General features: G+C 37.6%; 1 protein-coding gene across 4 annotated transcripts in view; it reads right to left on the reverse strand.

Annotated features, from left to right (window-relative positions):
* FHOD3 (formin homology 2 domain containing 3) overlaps positions 1 to 14815 on the reverse strand; it is a 372140-nt gene that overhangs the window by 309564 nt on the left and 47761 nt on the right. For all 4 annotated transcript variants that reach the window (XM_084215776.1, XM_084215777.1, XM_084215775.1 and 1 more), the window contains exon 3: positions 9069 to 9133. In XM_084215776.1, the coding sequence (XP_084071902.1) occupies positions 9069 to 9133 (65 nt within the window). The remainder of the gene's footprint in view (positions 1 to 9068; positions 9134 to 14815) is intronic.

Raw genomic sequence — 14815 nt, forward strand, 5'->3', positions numbered from 1 at the left:
TTACATCAGGATGCTCTGCCACCTATTTAAACAAAGCTCCTCAATCTTTGAAGTATTTCTTTCATGAAAGAAATAAATTGAGAAGCACACAATTTACAAATTAAATCATCTTAATTTCTACAGAAATAAAAGCAGCTGCACATGAAAAAGATGAAAAGAATATAAATGAAAGAGGAATAGAATAGCTGAAGGCAAGGAAAGAACAATACACACTACTTGAATGCCATAATGAAAACCAACAACAGAGAGCAACTATTTCTTGACTGCTGAATTATGAGATAGTGCATTTATCATTATATATCATTGTGGGAAGGGAAGTTATTACACCATATGAAAAATCAGTTGAACAGCATTATGAAACCACATGCATTTTATATCATCTTCCACAGTGAGATCTTCAAATGGTAACAAAACTTAACCTTCCTTTCAGTAAGTATAATGACTAAAACAACATAGCCCTGGTCTAAATTATGATACTTATATACCTGGACTTGCAGCAAGTTCACAAAAAGCTGGCAAGTGGCATTTGCTTGAAGCATCATTGACCATCAGTTTTCACATTTTGAGTATGCCATTTTTAAAGATAATCAGTCTGACAATGTTCAAACATTGCATCTCCTGACCTTGCATTTCAATGACATGCACACCTTTTTCTTTTTTAACCTAATATGAAATAAACCATCATAAGGCATCCAAAGCTTACATGTAATGCTTAATTGTGAAGAGAAGAGAAGCTTACTTTCTAGCATGATTCCCCGTTTTAGGAACTAACACACTTCTTCCCTTTTATTACACTACATGTGCAGGTCATGCATCTTGCAACACCTCAGAGAGGATGGAACTCCATTTAGCCTAATCCCACTTCAGCAAAATCAGAAACCCTCAGCCTTCCTTACAAACAAAGCTAAATCAGAAGTTGGGCTGAAAACAACATCACATGGAAATACCAACATTTCCTATTCCAAACCCACAGCTTTTAAGTAACAGCTTCTAATTTTGCTTCCATAGTTAATGTCCTTAATTCAGTTTTACTCCTCTACAGGGTAAAGCTTAAAACATGAGAGTACGCTGGACTGTTTCAAGAGAACTAATCTGAATCCAATTCACTTGTTTTGTTTATATCTTATGTATAGAACAGGTTTACATGGAGGCAGGAAACAAACAATTCTGTTCTTTTCCAAGTGTAATGCTAATTTATTTGAAGATATTTCATATGAACTTTTTCCCTCCCTAATTAAGGGCTTGAACATGCTGTACTTCAGTCTACAGCAAAATTAGTTAACAGTCTGAATACAGACCATATGAGGAAGAACTGCTTTGTCTGTCAAAACAAATATCTATAATGTATGTGGGAAGTGCAAATAGCCAAAAAGGGAAACTATATGAAACCTATCAACAGCTATTGATGTGCTATCAATAGCATTGACCTCATTAACACAGATACAACTGTTATTACCAGTTTTTTTTCAAAGGAGTCCATTATAAGCAGAGATAAACCTTTTAAATTTTTGTACTGAATTTTTTTTAAATCTTCAAGAAAATACGTTCAGATTACAGTGGAAAAATCCATTTACAAAAATTTCATTGTCAATAATATGATACTTTATAAGTACTCTAAGAAAAAAGTCTGAAACAAGTCTTAATGGACTTCTATTGGGCAGTGGGAAGCAAAGTATCACACTAATTTCCCTTTCTGGCTTTATGAGGAGATGGTTTCCTTTATAGTACCACTAAAGATGATTGAGGAAGTTTTGTTGTTGTTTATTTTGTTTAGAAATAGGACTTGTTTTAAATCTCGCTGTTCAGAGTCAAAAATAGATTCCATCTTCCTTGCAGATTTTTTCATATGGCAAAAACAAAAACAAACAAAAACAAACCCAAAAAAAAAAAAAGAGGAAAGTTGTCAGGAAAAAAATGTCAGAGGATATTGAAATTCAAATACATTTCACTCAATTTCTGCAACACTTTCCAGTGTGAGTTGAGAGAGCTAAGCTTTCACATTTTAAAACAATGCTTCCTGAGACAAGAAAAGCATCCCACTAGCATGGCCCGGAGATGTCCCTTCAAATCTGGAACAAGACCATCTAATGCAAGAATTTACCACTTCAATATGAAAATGCCACTGCTAATGGAGCCGTTACCTGCTCTAAAGCCTCTTGGCTCCTCCTGCTATAAAGTCTATTAAAGTATTGTAACTTAAACCAAATATGCAGGGCAAATCTTGGAAATCTACCCTTGTCTCAAACAACTTCTGAGATCTTACAGGGCTGCCCAGAGCTTTCTCAGTGAGATAACAGAAGGTAAATCACAGGTTATGGGGAAGTACCATGGTTCATGCCCACAAAAGAGGCTGACCAAGCATGCGCATGAGAAGTACAACAGAAATCTAACATTTCAATTTATAGAGGTGTACATTTTTAAAGCAAAACCACAAGTTATTTATATGGATAGATTTTTCACAAAGTAATCTGATCTGGGAACCAGAGGATTTTACTTGTAGCATCTGTGTTCCACATTCTCAGGAAAGAAAATTTAAATAATCCTAAAAGCTGAAAAAGGTATTTTTATCACAGCCTTTGCAGCTATTTGACATTTCACTCAAAGAGAGCTGAACCAGATATCTCAAATCACATCTGGATGCAGGCCCCAGTAAGTACTGTGTGCACTGCTTTAACTAGAACTCAAATTATTCTATTAAAAAAAGCCTAGCCCTTAAAAAACTCCCCCCAAGTTCTGGCATTCCTTTTCAGGTTTTTTCAATTTGTGTGATGTCAGTTTACATCTAATAAGTATGTTGTGTATTATCTTCATTTAAGTCAGGACTTTTACCAAGTTACAGCCAGAGTCATAGGAAGCGTATCACGATTACAAATCCATAATGCATGCAAGATCCCTGTGTAGCACCATTAAATCCATTAATCACAGTCTTTTTGGTCCCAATTATGCTAAGAAGATATTCAATAAAGCAATTTCAACTCACCTCTCTCTCTCACTCCTGTTACCATCAGTGCAAAGAAGGCAAAACCACAGCGCTTCCGACAAATTCTCAAGGCACCTCTTTTGTTCCCTTTAAATTAAATCTGAATTGGTTGCACGTTTTACTGAACTGCTAATGCTCTCCACATGTTCCCTCTCTCAGACTGAAAATGTTTTCTATTAGGAATGCCTAGCACTGAACATAAAACTGTAAAATGTCCTTCAAACAACCCAAAGTTCCTCTCTTTCTTTGGAATGTATCACTACTTGCCCAAATGAACAACTCATAGTCCTACAATTAAGCATCTTTTAGGAAAGCTTTTTAGTAAGACTCCTTTTCTTACTTAGTGTGTTCAGAAACTCCCTTATCAAAAGCAAGCTGTTTATTTTAAAATCCATTAAGTTATTCCCTTTAGAAAAACAAAGTAAGGTTTTAAAGCGTGAGCTAGAGGAACTTCACATTGTCCATGGCGATGAAAAACCTACTCCAGCACTCAGCAAATGCAAAAATTCCAGAAAGATGAAATGGGATAATGATATTTGCAGGGAGAAGCATCTCATGTGAGACAAGAACATGCACCAAGAACATGGGTTGTAGGCTCAAGCTTAACTTTGCTCTCAGAGAATGAAATGCAACATGGTTTCACATTTCCTTAACCATAACAACACTGACTTTTCAATGCTTCGATGTTCTTACAAGGAAAACCCATGTTTTTTCCCCCTTTCAGACCATGTATCTTAACTTCTCTGCAACAAAGGGCCAGGTAAAATTACAGACTCAAGACAGGATTTTGTCATTGTGAAAGCACAGTGGTTCCGCTGGGAAGAACATTTTACTCCACGTGCTTTTGATGCAAGTCCTACCAGAAGGTTCAATAGATGCAGAAATAGTTGTAGACTCTAATCATATCTTCTCTAACACATGAAACAAGTCCACATAATGGATAACAGAAGGGAAAACTGTACATGGAAAAAAGGACTTGGTGCATAGTTCAGCTATTACAGGACAAATAAAAACAGCTGGCTTCTGCTAGCCCCCTGGTTACAACCGGCTTGCAGCTTCCCTCAGGTATCCCAGAACAATACAGCTCAAGAAAATATTCATGGCTACATTTCATAAATGATATTAAGAGCAAGGGGATATCAAAAAGATAATCCCAAGAGCTCTGTGGAAAGGCTGAGTTATTGGTGCTAACACTGCTGGTTAACACAGATGCCCTGATAGTAGGGGCTAGAAAGAGCTGCTGTGTAGCGCGGCAGCACTGGTGTACCAGAGTAGGGAATAATCCACTGCAGAGGTAACTCTGCATCTACTCACATGCAAGAGCCAACAGAAGAAAATTATAAAATGGTTATAAAAACTTATACCAAATTGTATTATACATTTTGCAAGACTTTTGCAATAATATACTTGCACTCTGTTCAGGGCCCTCACTGGATCAAGTTATGAAATTCAATATACACAAATATCTATGCAAATTATTTTTAATCTACTGGCAGATAAAAGAAAACTTTGCACAAATACAGGAGAGAGATCTAACCATACAAAAATGTAATTTTACAGAGCAAAAGCATTTAAATAACCAACTGAGAGTCTTGGGTGTGTGTTTTGGTTGGTTTTGTTTGTTTATTTGGCTTGGGATTTTGGGGGATATTTTAATAATAAACTGACACAAAAAGGTAGTAAAATTTAAAATACTCCTTGCAACATTTGCTAACCTTCCAAGCCACAGTACTCTAAGTAATCCCAGGTCAATACATTCACTCAGAATCACATCAACTTTTGTTATTTGCATTCTTCTTGTATTACATTGTATTAACAACTGAAGCTTACACCAAACTTCTTTTGGCAGAATCATTCTAAGTCATTGTCATGGATCCCTGTCCAAACATCATTCTCAGCCCTGATTGCAACACTCCTGATTTAACATCACAGGAATAAGAAATAGAAGAGGACATGGGGGCTCTCTTGGACAAAATACAGCATCCAGATATATGAGAGCAAATGGTGCCTTTTCTCTCAGAGATCACACCAGATTTTGAGAAAAAAGCTATGAAGCAATGAACAAACAAATGAAGAAGGAACTGCAAACAGAGCTGGTCCAATCAAGGACCTAATGGTTAAACTAAGTCCTTCTGCAGAAAAGTGGAGCTGGTAAAGATCTTTAAAACTTCGCTGTCACAATGTTGCTCTGACTACAATCTTCAATTTAGTTTCAGGGGCTAAAACCTTTGACATTGTTGGTGTTCACTCTCTATAGTTACATTCTCATTTACATTAGACTTTATCAAGGCTTCAGCTGAGCCCTGTAATTGTTAAATATATACAAACTAAAAAAATGTTAAAACACAACTAAATACAAAGTCATATGGCTGCCAAAAATACTAAAAAGACTTTTCCCACAAGGGTAGTAACTCATAATAAATGTGATTTGAATAAAAGGTCAAATTCAAAAGCTTGTGGGAAAAAAACCCTACAGTTGACACTATCTGATTTAAGGAGCACTCAGAGCCCAGAAGGCCAATCACGTTCTGGGCTGCATCAAAAGTATGGCCAGAAGGCTGAGTGAGGGGCTTCTGCCCCTCTATTCTGCCCTTTTGAGACCCCCAACTGGAGCTCTGCATCCAGCTCTGGGGTCCCCAACACAGGAAGGACATGGCCCTGGAAGAACAGGTCTGAAGGGTATAAAGATGCTCCAGGCCTCTGGTCACCTCTCCTGTGAAGGCTGAGAGAACTGGGACTTTTCAGCCTGGAGAAGACAAGGCTTCAAGGAGACCTTATAGCAGCCTTGCACTAATCAAAAGGGTCTTTTAAAAAAGAAGAGCAACTTTTATATATGGGTGGCTAGTGTTAGGACAAAAGGCAATAGTTTTTAACTGAGAGAGGGCAGATTTAAATTAGAAGTTAGGAAAAAATTCTTTACTGTGAGAGTGGTGAGAGACTGGAACAGGATGCCCAGAGAAGCTGTAGATGTCCCATCACTGGAAGTGTTGGAAGCCAGGTTGGAAGAGGCCCTGAGCAAACTGTTCTAGTGGATGGCATCGCTGCCCATGGCAGGGGGTTAGAACTAAATGACTTTTAGTCATTAGGTTAGAACTAAATTATTTTAGGTTCCCTCAAACCCTCTCTATTCTCTGATTTTATGATTCCTCCACTAAGGTCTTTGGACATCAACAAGTACAAAAATACATCTATAATTTTCAATTAGTTATGTTCTCTGAACAGAACTGGTTTCAGCAACGTTCTTTTGATATAAAGAAACATTTTAAATATTGAAGTTTGCATTAAAACCACTTAAAAGTATTAGCTATTAATTAATCCTGAGAATTTAATCAGGATTAAGCCAAAATGGGAGAATAGAGTAATATTTAAAAGTAAATTCATTCCTTCATGCTGAAAGTCCTTAGTATGTACATAAGAAAAGAACTCAAATTGAGAGTTGAAAAAAAAAAAAAAAGAGAAAGCAATAATGCATTAAATTAAGGTACTTAACAGGAACTTGTATTTAATAGGGTAGAAAATACCACAACTTGTGCACTCAAGTTATTAAGTATTATTCCTTCCCTGCTCTGCTTGAAACCAAAAATCCTACCCCACTTGACATGAGACTTGCTAAGTCTTCCCAGGTCTCAAAAATATCAGCAGTAGTAGATGTAGTCAATATATCCTCTGACACGGAAGCCCAATGAGTTCTCCAGAGATATGAAGTCACTAACGATGGAAAACTTTATCTGGACATCTGAACATAAACACTTCTGTTATTTCCCACAATTTAAAAGCACAATGAGTTAGGAAGAAGGAAAAAAATAGTGATCCAGCTTTAAAATGGGAGAGTTTATGGCACGAGAGCTATTTCTTTACACCTATCAGGTCTTAAGAACAAAGTAAAACTCTGAATACAAAGATGACAGGAGGCTCTGCAGAAAGGTCACTACATAACAAACCTCACCTTCTCAGAAAGCAGCCCTAGCTACCTGTTGAGTCAGTAACATTGCTAACCACAATGCTTTCTATGGAGACTGTGAAGACTGAAAGAAAACACCCAAAGCATGACAGTTCTACTCCATGTAACACAATCTCAGATTTCTCTAGCTCCTGGCTTCTACTCCAAATATGCAATGTATCTTTTAACATCCAAACCTAATGCTTGCATTTCAAAAGATATGTTAACAGGCAGCTGATGTGCACACACACACACACCAACAGTACCCACTGTGCCAGGAAATAGCCCTCTTATTCTGTGACACGTTTGACTGCCAGGCACAGCTCTGCAAACAGTAGTGCCAGCAGTATGAAACACAGAATGTTCCCTGACTCTTTCACACTATCCCATACCAAAAAAATAAGACAAACTTGATATGAAAAGAAATGAAAAAGAAAATAAGAGAAAAGAAACTACGTTACATCAAGCTAGGGGCTCAAACGAAAACTTACCCCAAAAACCTAAACTTCAGCAGGGGGGATGGAAATTAGAACCAGAACTTGCATTTGGCTTTTCTGACGATAAAAAACCAAGCCAAAAGCCCGTATCCAAGCACACCTCTTCTCTAGGAGTTTGAAATCTGGACTCAAGCTTTGCAGCCTGGCTTCCTCTGTACTCACTGCTGAATGCATCACTGCTGCCAGAGAGCAACAGCACCTGACAAGGGATTACACTTTCATACAGGAACAATTAAGAGACATGCACAGTAATATGGCTAATTGCCCACAGTAAGCTTGAATGAAAACAGATAACAATAGTGCAACCACATGTTGACACTTAGAATCTTATGTGCTCCAATTCCTCGATGGCTGCACTCTGGAGAAAAAAAAAATTACATGAAAATTCTTTTTATAAAACCTCAATCCGGGAAACTTATCAAATCTTGTCTTGCTGTACTGGTCTGTTTTGCCAAATATACTTCCAGACCTAACAAGAACAATCTTCTCCAAGCTGTTCTTAATTTCACTCATATTTATAAAATCAGTTTATACTTTGCATCATCTCTGTTCCTTCTCTAACACTTAACATGTATGCTTGCTCTACTGTTCTTCCTCAAGTCAATGGTAGTAGAGGAGAAACTCTTCCTGCACGAGGCAGCCTAGAGATTGTTCTCAATGAGAGGTATTTGTGGAATTCTGTAGGTTGCTTATACTCAGCTCAAATTCTCAGAAATGCCATTTCATAACATATCCTGGGGGCAGAGGAAAACGTTTAGACGTATTTAAAGCCTGAATCCTCCGAAAGTCACTGTAGAAATGACACAAAATTTGATTTTCTCCTCTTCCTTTTAAGGAAGATACCTATATTTCAAGGCTTCAGCTGGGATATCTTGAAGCAAGACCAACAAGTTAAACATACTGTTTAACACACTGTTGAATCTACTATGGACAAGCTGAAAATGACTGTGGCACAGACACACAAGATTTTTAATTTTTCTGTTTTAAACTAGCTGCCTACAGAATCTGTCATACTATCACCAGGACATGAGCATTAGCTTTGCCACTGACACTCACACATTCTGCTCTGTAGAATGCTGGAGAACATATTAGTGCCATCCCAGACCATCAGCCTCCTTTCACGGAACCTTAAAGCTCTTTTGACATGCACATTATGACTTTCATTAGACTTTTCCTCGTGACAGCATTGTTTTAACCAGGGTTTTTAAGACACTGACACTGTGATAATGACAAATATGCAGCCAAGATCTGCAAGATGTGAAGTAATAAACTTTATATGCTAATAAAATATAGCAGATAGCTGTCAGCCAACAATTCTTCAGATCCCATTCCCAATCCAGAACACCATCTTTTTCAGGTGCACACAAAGGCTGTGAAAAGACAGATAAATGAAGATTCTTCAAAGAACCACCCAACCATCTGACATCACTGTCAAATGCTATACTTGCCTGTGATATTTAACATGCTTTAAGGGTAGTGTAGCTAATACAACCTAAATTCAGCATGCAACAAACAAAATAATAAAATCAATTTATTGACCATTACTGTCAATTTGGAACACAGCCAAGTCTGATTCATACTCCCCGGATTTGCTTCTTGGAAATCGATTCTGTCTATTTGTTCTCTTTCAGACATGTGGAACTTAACTTACCAATGCAGGCATGGACTCTCACTGAGAGCTGGGTCCTCAGAATTATGCTGTGCTTCTTGCCCCTCCTAAAAAGAGAAGAAAAGCATGTAAAGGTATAGTGAGGAAGAAGAGGAACTGGAAATAAACAAGTTGAGCCTAGGAAAAAAAGGGTGGGAAGGGAAGGAAGACACTAGAAATTTTGTCTTTGTTTATCATAAACCACTTCCATTTTAATTTGCAAGAAATTAATTTTCCTCATCAAGACTGTTTTGACTATGATAGCAATGGTTAAGTGATCTCTCCATCTTTATCTCAAACAACAAGTTTTATTATCCTATTTTCCCTCCCTTTTGCTGAGGACAGGGAGCAAGAGAGCAACTGGGTAGGCATCTAGACAATTGCCAAGGACAGCTCACCACAATGAAAACTGTGTTAGAGAAGTATCAAGTGATGACTGCACATTTTAGTTTTCAAAGAAATACTTTAATGCTAGGTATAATTAATCATTAAAAGAAAATCTAAGGTTAAACAAGTCATTGACACTTTCACAGATCTGCCTGCCTATGTAGCCTAATGGGTTTTTAAAGCATAAAAGTAGCTATATTTTTCATGCAAAGAGGCAAAACTGATGTCCTTTTCCACGCTGACTCTCAGTTCCATATCGAGCTTAAATGGAATGACTATTTTAATTAGCTGCTAAATACCTCATTTGGTTTTCAGCCAAATTGCCTTTAGTTGCATTTCTTCAACCTTGACAAGAGCGCAGTTCTTGATTTCTAGGTGCTACACCTGCACACTGGCATGAGGGCACTGACAACACCTTGTCTGTGCACCCAAACCGGCTCACCTGATGGAAGGTGGGAGGGTAAGAAAAGCCAAACGTCTTTTATGCTTGCACAGCAGCATATTCTCCCTCTTTTTTCTGAAACTAAAAAGGCAATTCCTGGACAAGTGTTTCAGGTAGCCCAGATGACCTCCAGAAGTCCCTTTCTACCCAGCCATTCTGTGATTCAGTGAATTTATTATGGGAAAACACTCATGAGGGCACACTGTTTTTAGAACACAATTGGATGCAGCTTAGTTTGTATCATGGAAACCATAGACCCACTTCTACATACAAGTTAGAGCACAAACCAACACAACCTTTCTCAGTTACATATTTTGCAACTTTGCTGAGAGGATTCAGGCCCAAACCCTTTACGCAGGCACCCAGAAGAATCTTATGCTGGCTGTAACTTAAAACAGTTTTTTAGTAATGACAGAAGTTCTTCCCCACCTTATTGTTTTCCTGCCCACAGTTATTTTGCAGAACAAAAATATTTTGCATTATTTTAATGAAAAAAACTAAGCAAACTGTTTTATATTACTTCTCAGAAAGATCTCCAGGGGAAGCAAGGAAGGGAAGTAGTGATGGATATTTTCAGAAAAATACTGCCCCTAGGAAAATATAACGGAAAACAAAGAAAAGTAAGGACCTGAAAAAAAGTGGTTAATGGTGACCTATGCACCTGCTAATAGAAGACTTAGTTTCAGTTTCAGTAATCTATTTCTCTACAGATTAAAAAAAAAAAAAGTTAAATAGAGGGTTTTCTTAAAAAATAGTAAAAAAACCCTTAATCAAAATTACTCTTTAAAGGATCCACCTGGACATCATTAGTGAGCAGTGTCACCCTTCTCTTAACAACTTGAAGTGCCAAGCAGCACATGCTATTGCCCCACAGAAGCAGGCTGTAGTTTGCATTGTGAAACTCCCTAGAGCAGTTCCAGGTTTAGGACTGACTCTCTGTCTACCGAAACACCTCCTGTTGTTCTGGTAGGACACAGTCTTTGCCTGCATTCATATTCTGCAGATTTTTAATGGCTACCCCTCCCCACAGGAGTGCCAGGATACTTCTGGAATATTGAATTTGTCAAGTTAGTGAAGAATTTTTGACCTAACCTCTTGCCATTCACAACATCTGATTCTGTACAAAAACTGCTTCTCTTGATCTCCCTTCCTTCATGGACTTGTTGGTACACCTGTCATACACAAATCCTCTGAGATAAAATCAGAAAATGAAAGAATTGAGTCAAGACTGTTTATTTCAGAATTGTAAAAGGATAGCCCAGAATTAGCAAAGAAAAAAGAAATCTATATAATCAGACATATTATTCTTCCCATCCTGAAAAACTGATCAACTAAAAGAAACTGCTATTTTAACAAGTAATGGACATTTTTATCTTGGCACTCTCTAGTGTTTTAGCAGTCCTTGACCAAAGGAAAAATGGACTAAGAATGTTATTAGGGGTACAGAGGGGAAAAAGCATTAACAAACAAAATAATAATCATTTAACACCAAAACCACACATTAAAAGAAACCAACACACAGTCTCCTCTTAATGTTTCAAGGAAACTTTGAAAGGAAATTTTAAGAGAGTTCATTTTATTAAAACACGACATCCTTCCTCTCAGACCTACACTAAAGACCTGCTGGTATCAAAAGTGGGACTTTTATGTAAATATCTAATTAAGATTCATTAACATTATTAGCAAGACAGACCACAGTCATTTCCTTGACAAAGCTCATCCTTGTAAAATAGGAGAATGCATCAATTAACATAAAGTTTTTATTTCAATGTTTTCTTTCTTTCAGAAAACAACTATTCAGACTTACAAATATTCTTCCAAAGGGCTAGATATTTAAATTCAATAAATTTAGCTTCAAACAATCCCTTGATTCTGAAAACACATTATTTTTATCATTTAAAACTGAAGTAGAAAATCACTTTTCTAACTTTCTTAATGACTGCTTAATAACTCAATAAAGAAAATTCATTAGCTTAAAAGTGTTAATTCTACAAAAGGCCACGCAATGTCCTTCTGGGCTCTCCTGTTCTGCTTTCTACACAATAGTCGACAACCACGGAAAAAGCTACAGTTGTATAGCACAGCAGCAGACAAATTGCAATGGCTTTAACAACACTCTACAGTCACACAGGCAAGTAAACTTACTATTCTTCATTGTATTTGCTCAAAAAATAAAATCTGTTGCAGACATCTAAATCGTGAAAAGGCCATCATAAGCAGAAGCTAAGTCAAATGCTGTTAGAAACCATGATTTTAGCTCAGCAACAATTTGGATCTTTTCAGATAATGTAGATAAAAGAGTGTCTAAGCTCTGCTTATCCAGGATCTGTACACTCTTCTATTTCAGAAATATTAAAGTATATTAAAAAAAATTACCCTGTGGATGCCATGGGACAGGGAGAGAGAAACGGCAAGTGTTTCTCACAGTGGCTTGTGAGAAGTTTTAAGGAGTTGGAAAGATGTGATAACTCCTTGAGTAGAAACAATTTGCAGGTGATGTTTTTCTACTTTATTCTTCTGTTCCTCTCAAGGACAGTGTGTGAGGAAGATGTTTCTGTTAGTTAGCCAATAGAATAGAACCTATCGTACCACTCTATAAAAACTGTGCAGTTCTTTTGAATAAAGCCTTCTTCGCCTTTTCTGTGATCCTGCCTCTCACCTGTTCCTGCCCCAACCTCAGCGCAAGAGCAACATTACCCCATAAAGGCAAACTTGAATTTTAATCTTTCATGCAGTGCTACACACATTCACATGGTAACACAGCAAATAAAAGTGATGCATCTCATTGGGGTGAGTCTGGTTTTTTGGGACTTTTTAATTATAAATACTTGATAATAGGCAACCATATCCTACCCTCAGAGCAGTTTCAAGTCGCATATTCCCATGACTCTCATTGTACTCTGTTCCAAGCAGGGACTTCATCCATTAAGATAAGTATTATCAGTCAGTTGTAGACAGAGATAATTCTTGAGGATAACTCAGAGAGAAAAATCATTTGCTGTGCTAGAAAGTATAATTATGCAAAACCTTTGAAAATTACAAAGTAGTTTGTTTGTGCACATAGAAGTGTGGATATTTAAACTAACAAGTATCCTTTCCCGCATATCCCAGCCAATATTGTGGAAATATAGCCTAGATGTGGTGGAAAATTAATACTAGAAGTTTCAACTCAAACAGACAATAGCAGTAAAAGGATTGTAAGAATAGGGATTGTAAGAATGGGGGTCCAGAGGATGGACCTTACCTTTCCCCCTGCACCAGGCTAACAGCACAACTGAGGCCCTTCCCCACCCTACTTTAGAGAAAGAGCAAGTGGTTCCCAATGGCAGCCTGCTTTTAACTCATGGAACTAAACAGAAACCTACAAGCTTGCCCTCCTAAGTTTCACCAAATCAAGGAAAATCAAGGAAAATAAAATCATATATTGGCAAACAGTATAGGTACCTTGTATTTTCATTACTTAGTTGTTATTAGATGGGCAGGTTTGATGCTCCCCTAGCCTCCAGCTCTCCCCATATTTAGTTTTTCACACTGCTATGAAGTGCAGCATCAGTCACTCACAGCAAGGCCAACGCTGAACCAGAGGTAATCAGATGATCCACGCACACATTTACCTGACACCACAGCTCTCTTGAAATAACCAGATGATTTTTTCATTATCCTTCAGAACCACTACCAAAGCAAACACAACGGGTTACTGAACCCAGCTAAACTGGGTTTAGATAAACATGAGCAGTTGCCTGTTTATCCCAAAGAAGGCAGAGGTTGGATGGAAAACTAACTTCACCCTGATAACACTGAAACTATTTCCAGACTTGGACAGCATTTAACATCAGCCTAACCTGACAACTTACCCTATAACAAATCTGCGGCTCATTCTGCCTGATGTAACAATCTAACCATTTTGAAAACCTATCTAGCACGGATGCTGCTTTCAAAATACACATGCACAACACATGCTTCACATTTTGTTACAGCTTCTCATAGCACTCAGGTTTCTTCGTGGGCCATTAACCATCTCCAATAATCACATCCATGTTTTCCAACAGAAGTGGCTTAATGAGAACAGCATCCAGCAACTCCTGAGCTCAACAAAGAATCACTGACTCCCACAAAAGAAACCTAGACTACAGTATGCAACCAGAAGCAAACACATGGCAACAGACTTGCTCTAGAGCCCATTTCTTTTGCAAATGGCTTCTGCTTTTTCATTTTAGAACCCATCCATTTCCATCTTCACTTGCACACTCCTTTTAGGGAGTGGAAAATGCTTCTGCAATGGGCTATTGCCTCACAGTTGCTTCAGTTTAAGGTACTCCACAGCAGCAATAGAAAACAAACTGTTCCTTGTTGAATGCATAAAGGATGAAATTTTTGCCAGAGTTCAAGCACTTGAGTCTATCAGGTTTTCCCTGAAAAAGATCTGCAAGCCAGCATACACACACAATAAGGAAAGTGTTTTTTAACCTGCTATTAATCAGACAGCATAAATCCTAGGCTTTGATTTCAAAGCTGTTAAGATACAGTTTGACTGCCATTTCACTATGATATGCTTCTCCAGTCAGCTGCAGATTCAAGAGATGGAAAAGAAAATTCTGATACTTAAAAAAAAGTTGTTTAAAAGCCAAGTCTTTTTAAAGTGAGAGAGTGCACATGTGCACAGAGAGTGGAATTAAGAATCTCCCCGAAACTCATCCGAAAATCTTATCCAAACAAGTAACCTTTTTGAAGTTTTTAGGTGATTATTAGCCAAAGATTCAACTGTCATGTTCAAGGTCATGTTATTGCTATTGAATAATGGAAGCAGAGGAGCTCAGGAAATAATACCAATAATTAAAAAGAAGTCTTTTATATGCTAATACCCTTCAAATGGTTGACAGCACTAGCAACCTGTTCTGGTACATAACAGGTTGTATCAGGC

Source organism: Fringilla coelebs, assembly GCF_963513975.1.
Source record: "Fringilla coelebs genome assembly, chromosome: 1".
In the NCBI taxonomy this organism is placed as follows: Eukaryota; Metazoa; Chordata; class Aves; order Passeriformes; family Fringillidae; genus Fringilla; species Fringilla coelebs.